General features: G+C 40.1%; 1 protein-coding gene across 2 annotated transcripts in view; it reads right to left on the bottom strand.

Moving 5' to 3' along the window:
• Positions 1–12964, bottom strand: part of LOC133488866 (kinesin-1 heavy chain) — a 56199-nt gene that overhangs the window by 18641 nt on the left and 24594 nt on the right. For both annotated transcript variants that reach the window (XM_061797334.1, XM_061797333.1), the window contains exons 2-11: positions 7337–7424; positions 7179–7252; positions 7002–7106; positions 6876–6924; positions 5742–5797; positions 5589–5676; positions 5386–5510; positions 5217–5321; positions 1638–1783; positions 1410–1558 (exon numbers count right to left, since the gene is read on the bottom strand). In XM_061797334.1, coding sequence (XP_061653318.1) covers positions 1410–1558; positions 1638–1783; positions 5217–5321; positions 5386–5510; positions 5589–5676; positions 5742–5797; positions 6876–6924; positions 7002–7106; positions 7179–7252; positions 7337–7424 — 985 coding nt within the window. The remainder of the gene's footprint in view (positions 1–1409; positions 1559–1637; positions 1784–5216; positions 5322–5385; positions 5511–5588; positions 5677–5741; positions 5798–6875; positions 6925–7001; positions 7107–7178; positions 7253–7336; positions 7425–12964) is intronic.

Below are 12964 nucleotides of genomic sequence, written 5' to 3' on the forward strand. Positions count from 1 at the left end.
GTGTGTGCACACGAGTGTGTATATAAAACAAAAAACATTTGGAGAAATTGTATTTGAAATCATGGCTAAACAAATTGTTGAAATTTTTTTTATATCTGATGAACACTAGTCATGCATGATGAAAATTGTCTGTACTGCTAAAATGGCTGTCCACCGACATTCACCATCCAATCTGACAGAACTGGAGGATCCGCAAAGAGGAATGGCAGAGGATCCCCAAATCCAAGTGTGAAAAACTTGTTGCATCATTCCCAAAAAGACTCAAGGCTGTATTAGCGCAAAAGGGTGCTTCTACTAAATACTGAGCAAAGGGTCTGAATACTTATGGCTGTGTGATAGTTCAGTTCTTATTTAATAAATCTGGAAAAATTTCAACAATTCAATTTTTTTCTGTCAATATGGGGTGCTGTGTGTAAATTAATGAGGGGGGAAATTAACTTAAATGATTTTAGCAAATGGTTGCAATATAAAAAAAGAGTGAAATATTTAAGGGGGTCTGAATACTTTCCGTACCCACTGTAAATATAAGTAGTATTTCCTTATGGTGTACACAGCATAAAAAAGTTTTTATACATGAAAAAAAAATGCTGTAATAGTTTTTTCTTATTTTTTTTCTGAACAATACAACAGGCACTACGCGGCTACCTGATTTTGCAGAGTTGGACATTCGGCTTTCGGAATGGGGTGATTTAAAAGTTGAGTTGACGGATCGATGTCATTATGAATCAGAGTGGATACCAGTGCCATCTGCGCCCTTGTCAGCGGCACCTCCTCGCCCGACAATGAAGGGGACCCTCCGCGAGCACAGACTTTCCCCAGCTTGCGACCGCTCTGCCACATGAGGCTCACTATTGTCGTGGCGAGGGAGCGTGCGTGCGCACGTTCGCTGTTCATAACGAGACGCCGCTCTATCTATCTTCCGGAAAGGAGAGCGTGCAGGTGGAGGAGATTGACTAAGTGAAAAACACGGCGACTTTTAACCACCATGTCTTTTTATAGTGAGACTGTGTTAAGGGAGCATTAAAACATGTACTTGCAAAAGTGCAACCACATGAACTCTTTACACACACACACACACCCACACACCCACACACACACTCATACCCACACACACACAGAAAAAAGGGTCACATATGCGACCATTTTGGTCGCAGTCTCCAGCCGTGTATTTGAGAATCTTCTATGTGTTGAAAAATTCCATTCAATTTAATCTCAAGTGGTTTACGTAAAATAATCCTTTTAAACATTGCTGGTCCTTTACTGTCACCTTTAAACAATTTCTGCTCCTTTACTGTCACCTTTAAACCAAGGTACGTTACACCCTGAATCGACAATTTTGAGAAATTATCGTAATGGATTAAGGAGATAAACTCAATGAGTGAGAAAAGATCAGGTTCCGTTCATCTCACCATTCCTCCAGCGATTGAGCTCATTCTCCAACCAGGTGACGGTGTTCCTCAGGGTCTTATTCTTTTCCTTCTCCCTCTCGTACTTCTGCTTCCACTGTTCCGCCGTCAGCTCAACGTTGACCGTCACTGTGTTCTTGATGGTCTTTGCTCTGTGCAGGGAAACCAAACAAAAGCCATTAAAGGTTAGAAATTACCCATTTTAAAAGGTTTTTTCTTCTCCCTTTTTACCTTTGTCCGAACATGAGGGTTGATTTGGTTTCGGCCTCGTTGTAGGAGGAGGGCGAGCAGCAGATGACTATGGTGGTGCGACAGTTGCCGCCCAGCGAGTCCTGAAGGATACGAGTCATCTTGCTGTCTCGGTATGGGATGTAGGCCTTGATAAACCACGCATAAATAGAACAAGATTAGTAAAGTTTTAGAATGGTATGTTAGCTTAGCTAGCCGCCATATGGTTATCACTTGTGCGATTTAATGTTTGGCATAAGTGGTTGATTTTATTTTATACTTTTATGTACACATTGATTTAAAATAAATTATTACCTCATTATTCATCATTAACAGAAGTGTTGAATAGGGATGTAACAATATCTATATCTCACGGTTCGGTTTTATCACGGTATTAATCTCACGGTACGATAATTATTGCGATATAGTGGGAAAGCTCACGGTAATGCAAGAACACTCACGGTATTGCAGGAAGGTTCGCGGTACAGGTGAAGCAAAGAGGCGAAAGTAGGAAAACTGAAAAACCTTTCTTGCTCTTCTTCTAGTTGACTCTTACCGAGTCCTCAATAGGTTTTAGTAGTTTCTGTCCGTTTTCCCACAGGTTTTTGTGAAAAAGACAGCTTCAAATCATATATTACTGTGTACTTCTATCCCCGTCCATCCAATGTTTACATTCATATACTCAACCTCCAAATCAGTATTATTGCTGCAGCAAATAATATATGCCCACAATAAAAAAAATAAAAGTCAAACGGACTCAAACTGGGACTGTGAGAAAGTTAGAGTAAGCATGTCATTAACAGTATTTATTGAAGTAATTTAATTGCAATTAAGTAATTTAATTACAGTAAGTTATTACCCATTATTTCTGTCATGTAATGTTGATTTGACCTAAGCTTATGTCAGTGGCCAATTCTTGAATGCCCCCTAAAGGTCATTGGTGTTTTAACTTTTGTCTAAAATGCTAGAGAATAATTTTAGTTGGCACAGGGCTCCAGCACGCCCGCAACCCTTGAGGATAAACTGTACAGAAAATGGATGGATGGATGGATGGATACAGTACACAAGTATATACAATAAATGAACAAGTCATGTAAATAGACACATTGCTCCATCTTGTGATCGTTTTTTTTTTTTATAAACTTGCTGATCGGTCCCAAAAATCCTGATCGTGTAAAGCATACCTACTAACAGTGATGTCTTTGCTTGAGTCCAAAATTTCAAGTAAAATCATACACGCAGGAGCCCTCTTAAAAGGCATAGGAATCCTTAGTTTCTTTTCCTCTGCTTAGTGATATTGTAGGACGATTTATTTTTCTGAGCAGCTTCTGCAATATGTTTTCATTTGAAATGTGGACAGTTAATTTGAAGAGAGGAAGTATGTCAGATTTATTTTTGTATTGATATCTGTATTTGTATGGAGTGGACCTATTACGCATTCTGAATTATATTTGTCAACTTAACTGCTGTATATCTACTATAATCACTTCAAAATGGCAGATGTGGTTTGTAAAGGGGTTCTAGAGTCCTCTGACCTTTAACTTCTGCTTATACTTGCATGACATACAGTTAAGGTTTTTTTTTCCAGCAAATAACATTTGGAGGTGTCTGCCTCTGTCTAATTTCGGTCGCCTCCGGCTCCAAAATCTCCAACGTCATGAAAACTAATTATATGACCAGCATTGCACTAGTTGGGTGTAATTTCTAATTGCAATTGGAGTATTATTTCTATCAAAAAATAGAAGTCACAAATGACTGATTTTCTTTCCTACTGCACGTCAGATGAGTTTGTTGTTTTTCCAAATGGGGAAATATTGTTTCCTTTGTAACCAAGGAACTATGATTCCTCAAAAAAAAAATCATTTTAAAGAAGCATTACACCTATGCTTTTGGTTTTTAAGAGACATCTAAGCAAGTATTTTTCAAGGAGAGATAACCTAGAGGAGAGCCATGAGTGCAGCTAAAACAGCTCAAATAATTAAACGCAGTTAAAAAGTTAGAATTCATGTAACTGATAAGATGCACTCATTTGTCAGGTCTGAAGTAGTAACCGTAATGAAACGGAATTGACCAGTATTCGAATGATCAGAATTGGTACCACGTCTGCCTCAATTTGAGCCAGGAATTTTTTTTTGGTCAAAATTGATAATGGGAAATTTATGTTTGTGGTCGGTCAACCTTGGTGGTACCACTGTTTTCACTTCGTTTCGTTTTGTGCGTATAAATCACCCGTTTCATCTCAGAACAAGGTCCGTGCTTTCTTAAATGTTTTTTTATGGTAATTAGTGTCAGGGGGCAGAGTGGATCTATTCACTCTGCCAATTATCTCATAATTGCTGATGAAGCAGGACAGCTGCAGGGTCAGTATGAGGTGAAGGACGGCAAAGACTACAGACTACATGCTGCTGATATGGATGAAAGTAAAGCGAGGGGTCACATTATGAATTGGCTTGTGTGTGTTGACGTTATACGGTCTGGTGGTTGAACAGCATTATTTGTCCAACCGATAACACACTATAACCGTTTGTATGAGGATCACGAAGCGCCCCGGGGACATGTATAAATCGACAGGTGCCACAAACAAACATTGATCCAAGTGAAAAGGGTGAAATTGAAGAAAATCCACTGCTGGGAGTAGAGTTTGGGTTATCTTTAGAGCTTAAATGACCAGGGGGTATATAAATGCTGCTAGCCTGGATATAGAGTTTCAACAAAATGTGAATTAACCTTGATAAAAAGTCAATTCACAACAAAAATTCAAAATCTCACCATCTCTCTCACCCATGCATAATCCAATTCTTTTTGAAACTGTACCATACAAAGGGCAACAAAATAATGAGGTTCCAAAAATAAGGTCAGTTAAAACAAAATTGTCTTTGTGGATCTATGGGTAAATAATGTCAACTTTAGTTAAAGGTCACCTTTCAGCATTGTTTTTCTATTTAATTTTGATAATCTTTGATGTCCTTTCATCTGGTTTGGATGATAATTTTGGTCGAAATACCCAAAATGTCCTTTTTCAAGCTATTCTAGTTCGTCTTTTCCACCGGGAAATTTGAGACTGTCGTACCTCATTGCTATGTGACATTTAAATGATCTTTGCTCTGATTGGATCGCTAATCTTCCCTAATATAAATATACAAAACAGCTTGCGTCTGCTTGGTCCACATCACGGCGTCTGATAGATAGATCTCACGTCCATCAATGTCTAGTTCAGACTCGAATTGAAGAATTTGCGGTTCGTCATTCGAGGACTCCCCCATTCAAGGATTTTTTGGGGCAACCTGTTTGCCCTGTTATTGGCAGTATTTTTCTTTCCTGATCCCCTGCTTATTTGGGCTTTCTTCGGGAATTCACGGAAATTATAATGAGTAGCAATTATTCGCTGATTTTCGCTATTCACTGCCAGCACCCGTCCCTATCCCCCGCGAATAGCAGGGGTCCAACTTTATAGCTACACTTGGGCTAGGCGATATGCTTGGAAAAACAGCATCACTATAGCACTTTTTCAATACACAGGAAAATATGCACAACGGTCAGCGTTTCTAGTTTATCAAGGCCAATAATAATCAAGGTACTTACTGTTCCTTCAGCCAGAGCGGAGATGACGTTCCCGAGGGACGACAGCGACTTATTGATGTTCTTGGCTTCGTCCAATACGGCTCCCTCTGCTCCCGTTTTGCTGACCTGATGATAATCTAGCATTAGCGAGAGACGCTAACATCGGGTGTCATTCTAGGCTCCTCTCCACCTTTTCACTACCAGCCAGATCCACCAGGTACAGTTTCCCACTCAACTTCTGCTCCGTTTGGGTGTTCTCCTGCTTGACGTTGATCAGGAAGATGCTATGACTCCTGGAGCTGTGCTCGTTCATGTCTGGGGAGCAGAGATGTCCGGCTCAGTGCCTTCACACTTCAATATGCAGTTTATGTAGTGGAGGATTCAATGTCTTACTTGTGACTGCTACGTGTCTGTTGGATTTTCCTTCGTCGATGGTGTCCATGACCTCATCTGGACTGCAGACAAAGCGCTCGGTGCAGCCCTGTGGACACAAGACTACAACTTAAGTTGGGTGCTCCTGGCAAGTCCACGTGTGGTGTATCTAACCTTCACGTAGGGTACTCTGTTTTTGTCTTCGTGCACTGAAAGATTGGTCTTTGACACTAGGGAAAAAAACAAGAGCATTAAAATTCTCAACGTGAGGGAGATTAAAAGTGTAATACCAGGAAAATGGTCCTCCTTTTATGATGTGAAAAATCAATAAACATGCTTGTAGTAGCTTTTTTTTTTTTTTTTTTTAATATAATTCTGTCCCATGGTTTGATCATTTTTTCCATTAAAAAAGGAAGGGTTTGTTTAAATTTAATAGAGTGCAGAGGAAAGGTGGTGCACCGTCACACTGTAACCATTATTTGAATAATTCTATTCTTTGAATTGAGAAAAAGAAGTTGAAAGCGAAATCTCTGCCGAGAAGCTTTGAATCACTGGGTCAGCCAGTTAACAGCAAGCCAATTCTATACTCTCACTTGCTGACGCCCATGTCACTCACCAGGCCAGGCCTGTATTTTGAGCACACGCACGCACGCGCACACACACACACACACACACACACACACACACACACACACACACACACACACACACAATATTAGCAGTAAAATGGGATTTCTTTTTTTTTGTTTGGATTATATTGGCTTTTTTAAGGATGTGTGCAAGGTAGAGGGGGTGCAACACCTGCTGGGATGACAAAAGGGGTGCATAGCTTTAAAAGTTTGGTGAAAGCTGCTCGTGGTAGCTAATTCAATTAATCATTTTGTTGGATGCTTTGATCATGTTGGCATGATTCAACAATACTTTTCTTTTACATGGGAACTTTTTTGTTGAAATTATTATTTTTTTGTTTTGTTTGTTTGTTTGTTTGTTTTTTAAATTAGGTTGTTTGAGGATTGTGCTTTCTGTTAGGATGTCGAAGGCTGAGTGTGGCTAACAAAGGTTCCAAAAAGTTGTTACTTTGTGTTCAGAAACGTCTATGATGCAGCTACTTGTCTCGCTTGTGATAGCTCATTTTTATAATTTTGATCATGTTGACACGATTAAATAGGCCTTTTCTTTTAGTGAGTGTGAGGGGTGCGCTAGCAATCATCCTACTGTGCTCTCCATTTCGTGTGTGTTTCACTTTGCAACTGCATGAAAAAATAATCAAGCCGGAGTGAAACGGCCCGGAAGGTCTGGCGCACTTACCATCCAACAGGTCCCGGATCTTGTCTAAGTAAATTTCAAAATAGGAAACCTGAAAACACCAAGAGGACGATGATGATTGTAGATCTCATTTCAGCCTGGATCAAAGGCACTCGTTCGGTGACTTACTTTGATATGAAACTCCAGGTTCTCGTCCATGGAGTAGATGTAGTTGAAGATGTCCTGCACTATCCTGGGGATAATGCCCATGGAGTCTGTGTCGTGGAGATTCCCCTGAGGACGAACCAGAATTTGACATTGGGAAAAAGAGAATAATATATTTACGTTTTGTTTCTTTACACGCACCTCCATGGTGTGTGTTTTCCCAGAGGACGTCTGGCCGTATGCAAAAATTGTCCCGTTGTATCCTTCAAGAACATCTACACACAAAAAAAAAAAAACATTAAAAATACTATTTTAATATCTAATTTTAATACTTACTCTCTTTTTTTCTAGTGTCTCACCTTTGACGATTTTTTGGGCACAGGCATTGTACACTTGCTCCTGTGTTGTGCTGGACTGAAAGACTCGGTCAAACATGTACGGTTTGTTCTGTAAGACAAAACACGGTGAAACTGAAAACCATGCAGGCACTGGTCACATCACTCGCAATGGGACAAACAGTAACAATCGAGATGGAGTTTATCCAAGAAGAGACTGGGGCAGCGAGAAAAAAGGCCCTACAGCAAAGAGGAGAGGAGATTGTGGGGTATACATTGCACTGCCCCTAAGCTAAGGGATAACAACAGTAGCTAACCTCTGTTTTCTGTCTTTTAGGGTCTACCAGAGAGTTCGGTAACTTTGTTTCTGTATTTTTTGGTCATCATTTGTGAGATGTTTAGTGTGTTTTCACATTTGGAAGATGTTTAGTGTGTTTTCTGTCTTATAGGGTCCTCCTCTGCCAGAATTCCTGGTGACTTTGTTTCTTGTCTTTTAGGGTCCTGACATTGCAGGGACTTAATTTTCCGTATTTTAAAGTCCTTGTCTACCAGACTTTCTTGTTACTTTTTTTTCAGTTTTTTTTTGTTTTTTTTTAATGGTCTACCAGAAAATATGGTAACTTTGTTTCTTTTAGGGTCCTCATCTGCCAGAATTTCTGGTGACTTTGCTTCTTGTCATATAGGGTGCTTGTCTACCAGACATTCTGGTGACTTTTGTTTTCTGTCTTTTGGTTACTGTGTTTAGGGTCCTCATCTGCCAGAATTTCCAGTGACTTTATTTTCCATATTCTAGGGTCTTCGTCTACTACTTTCTGGTTACTTTGTTTCCAGTCTTTTCGGATCAACCAGACAGTCTTTTGGGACTTTCACCTACCAGAATTTCTGGTGAATTAGTTCCCTGCCTTATAGGGTCCTTATTTTTCAGACATTCCAGTGACTTTGTTTTCCATATTTTAGGGTCCTAACCTTTGGATGAACGCTCATATTTGGTGAGCAGTTGGTGTTCGAGAGGAGGATGCAGGAGATAGGCTTACATGGAAAAGGATGACGCGCTGTGGCGACGCCTAACGGGACAAGCCGAAAGGTAAAGAAGAAGGGTCCTAATCTACCAGACTTTCCAAGTACTTTGTTTCCAGTCTTTTAGGCTCTAGTCCGGTAACTTTGTTTCAGCCGTTTAGGGTCCTCATCTTTCAGAATTTCTGGTGACTTTGTTTTCCGTCTTTTAGGATGCTTGTCTGCGAAATGTTTTGGTGAATTTATTTAGTTTTTTTAGGGAAATCATCTGCCCAAGGCCCTACATTAACGGTGGCCCAGGGCCACTATGCCGCTGTCTCGGGCCACCACCTACGGATAGACGCTGGCCAGCTCAGGCTAGTAAAAATTTCAAAGTCACCAAAAATTTTTGTCTGCTGAAAATGGCTCAAAAGTGCATTTTCTGTGGCGGGTTGAAATACTTTTATCACCGAAACATCCCGTCCGAGACAGGACAAAGGAGCATGAATTAGCCAAAGCCAAAGCTATCAAAACTAACACCGCTAGCCTCATAAAAGCGGCAGCGAGTCCACGGAATGGTGGTCAGGAATAAGAGCAGCTACAGAAAGTGAAGCTTCATTGCCAGGTTATTATGTCCAATAATGTGCAGTTCACAAATGTACGCTAACAAGAACTTTAATCATCATAGAAGACAGACGATGCACACCAAAACACCATGACACTTCACGGCACTGTCGTAACACTTGACGGATTACGGCATACGGCATGTGTGAATCGTAGGTCTTCGCATGATGGTCAAAGGCGCTAAAAAGTTTGGGGAACGCTGCTTTTATGCATTAAAAAAATATTTAATATTGTGCATTATTTATGAATTTATTTAATTTAAGGATAGTCCACTGGGATGAATCATCTCATTTTCAAGGGGGTCCGTTCAACACATCCATATCATCACTAATATACAAAATAATAATTAAGGGTAAATCAAAAATCATAATACAAGTACTAATCATACACACACGCACGCACTGCTCTCATAAACTGAGCCTCCCACCAACCAGCAAATATTTCATAATATGTGATGTACATATACAGGGATCTTATTTGATGTGCATCCAGCGCCTGAGACGCACAAAAATGATCAGGGACACATAAAGCATGGTTAATCTGCGGGCAACATTGCTTACCTACATGTGTGTGCAAGGCCCGAATTAAGCGGTCTCAAATCCCAGAATTTGCATTTTGCAGGTCCAAAAACACATTGAAAAGCAAAACTACAAATCAGTTTTATCGTGGAGACTGTCGCGAAGACGGAAGAAGGCAGGGGCGTATGTGACACAACGTGCTTACGTCACCGATGCGTGGACGCGGAAGTGAAGCTATTCCGTTGAGGAGCCGAAACACAACGGTTGTAAAATGCGACACGGAATTGAGAAGACAAGAGAGAAAAAAGACAAATGGCGAAAGTGTGGTAGCATTTCATAGTGAAATGCAAGGCGAGCACCTGTTTGTTATAACATGGACATTTCTCTCCACAGAGTATGAGGCCACGACGCGTGACCTGAAAGACAGGTCAAGTTAACATAGCACAAATCAGTCTACTTTACTAACATAACATTAGCCCAGCGGCCTGCGGAGTGTCTATTAATTATGAGTACTGTCGAATGTGTGGCTTGTTTTTTTTAATACCGTGACAAAGACAATATAACGCAAACATAGTGGTACATATTAGGCTTCACACGATCAGGCTGATCACCAATCATCCATCCATTTTCTGAGCCACTTCTCCTCACTAGGGTCACGGGAGTGCTGGAGCCTATCCCAGCTATCATCGGGCAGGAGGCGGGGTACACCCTGAACTGGTTGCCAGTCAATCGCAGATCACCAATCAGTGAGTTTAAAAAAATGATAACCGATCACAAGATGGAGAAATTTGTCTATTTAAATGACTTGTTCATTTACTGTATATACTTTTGTACTGTATACAGAGTCAAACCAATAATACTATATAATATAACCAGCATTACAACAAGACAGAAATAATGGGTGCTAACTTACTGTAATTAAATTACTTCACACACACTGAAACTTTAGAGCAGTGATTCTCAACCAGTGTGCACATTAGCGTGCCGTGAGCAGTCTTCAGGTGTGCCGTGGGAAATTATAACATTTTATGCAATTGCTCAAAAAATTATTTATTTAAAAGAAATAATGAAATAATGTTCATCTATTTATACCGGTGAGGCATAGTGACAGACAGAATGGTAAATGGACTTCACTGACCGTAATTTCTGGTGTATAATGTGTATTTGTCCCCCCCAAAAATTGACGAAAGTCAATAGTGTGCATTATACATTGGTACAGGGGAAAATAGAAAAAAACTCAAATTTTATAAATGTATTCCACCATCTAGAGGTTATGAAAAAGAGCTGTACACTTTCGTTCCAAAATGCTACCACCACCTTGAGCAGGGGTGGCCAACTAGTAAGAGACTAAGAGCCACTTTTTTTTCTGTGTTACTGCAAAGAGCCACATCATACACATGGGTACACATGAACATCATCTTTTAATCATCATTGCTTCTTTCACATCTATGCCACGGGTTCTGTCTTTTAATGGCACAATATCAAGGAGTTCTTCTTTGATCATACATTCATTTGACACAGACCGTGCAAATATTGCCAACTGAGGCTTGTCTTGTATGTCACAACTCTCATCCAATGCCACACTAAAATACTCACATGCTTGAAGGTCAGAGTGCAACTGTGATTCAACAGCTGTATTAATATCCGATATTCTGCGTTTAACACTGTGGCGGGACAGTTGAACGTCTGATACGCTCCGTTTTAGTTTGTCGTCTCCAGGAGCCAAGATTTCAAAGGCGTCAATGAGGCATTTTTTAATTAAGTCCCCTTCGTTGTATGGCTTTTTAGCCCGTGCTATGTTCCAAGCCAGCTGATATGATGCAAGCGTTACGGTCTCCGAGTGTTTTGTAAATTTTTTGAAAAACTGCACCTGCTTTTCTGCCTTGCTTTTCAAAGCGACCAACTTGTTCTTGTGAAGTTCAGTCCCTTTTGGAAATTCCTGTTCGATGTTAGGGTGGAGTGAGCTAAAGTGACGCTGAAGATTTGAAGCTTTGAAATGCGCTAATGCTGCGTGACATATAAGGCAGATCGGCTTGCCATTACGTTTAACAAAAAAATATAAACTCTCCCACTCTGGCAAAAATGTCCTGTGTTCTTCTTCATATTTTCGTTTGGCTGTGCTTTTTTTCCCTGCCATTTCAAGAGGTAACTTGACGGAAATTGTTTACAACACAAATGATGTCACACCAAAGATTCTCTCGTCGCTCGTTTGACGTCACTCAAACAGGCTTACATGGTCAGTGTGCCATCTAGCTGTAGGGGGAGTGAATGACAGCGCCAGCCAAGCATTTTTGACGCATGTCATGTGACAGCTCCTGAAGAGCCGCATGAAACTAGTTAAAGAGCCGCATGAGGCTCGCGAGCCGCGGGTTGGCCAGGCCAGACCTAGAGATTATGAGAAAGGTGTACACTTTCATTCTAATATGCCACCTACACCTAGTGGTTATGAAAAAGGTGTAGCCTTCACTTTCATTCCAATATGACAGGGGTACATATGACTGACTGCATAATATGTACAGTTGTGCTCATAAGTTTACATACCCTGGCAGAATTTGTGAACTATTGTTGTTGTTGTTGTTTTTTTAATATGACTGATGACTGAAAAACAACCATAATTAATTTCTTATAATTATGTTTAGTTTAATGATAATGCTTTTCTGAAATGCTTGGCTGTTTAATTTGACTCCCATTAAGGAGGTCAACTTTGGGGGTGCGTATTATACATGGGTGCGCATTATATATGAGAAAGTACAGTATATAGCACTTTATCTACACCAGGGGTGTCCAAACTTTTTTGCAAAGAGGGCCAGATTTGGTCAGATGAAAATGTATGGGGGCCGACCATTCGGCCTGACATTCCTCGAACCATTACCATTGTAAATTAACATGTAAATATGTATCTATATCACTTTGCTGTCTGCAGCTAGGTCGATATTGCAAATGAGAATCTGTTTTCAATTGCATTATCAGGATAGTTAAAGTTTAAAATAATAAATGAAATACAAATGAACCATTTTATGAAAGTTGACTGAAATTTTTTAGAAACATGTATTTATTGATTTAGTTTTAACAAATTCACATCCCAGTTCATTTTGATAAAGAATAGTAGAGTGACTATACTATTCGGTCATCTGATTTGACTATAGTACAGTCAAATCAAATGACAAATTTGACAAAACTGTGGTTTGATCATCACAAAAAAATAAATTCACTGAGACTCGTAGCTCGCCTTTGTAGAATTGTCATTTGAGTCACGGGCCTTTGTGAAAAAGCGCTGCTGTGCTATAAAAACAGCTTCCAGTGGCTTCAGTTTTTCGGCGCGTTTGTTCGCCGTTAGCATGTTTCGTCTGGTAATGCCTCTTAATATTAAATTATTTGAAAACAACCACAGTCTCTTGGCAAATTATGCAGACACAGTTGTTTCGTATGTCAGTGAAAAAAATCCACTTGTCATGGACACGGCGGCCATCGTCACCTTTCCTCTTTTTAGTTTCAGTTGCCATTTTAGAAATGGGCT

The sequence above is a fragment of the Phyllopteryx taeniolatus genome, chromosome 14 (genome assembly GCF_024500385.1).
Source record: "Phyllopteryx taeniolatus isolate TA_2022b chromosome 14, UOR_Ptae_1.2, whole genome shotgun sequence".
In the NCBI taxonomy this organism is placed as follows: domain Eukaryota; kingdom Metazoa; phylum Chordata; class Actinopteri; order Syngnathiformes; family Syngnathidae; genus Phyllopteryx; species Phyllopteryx taeniolatus.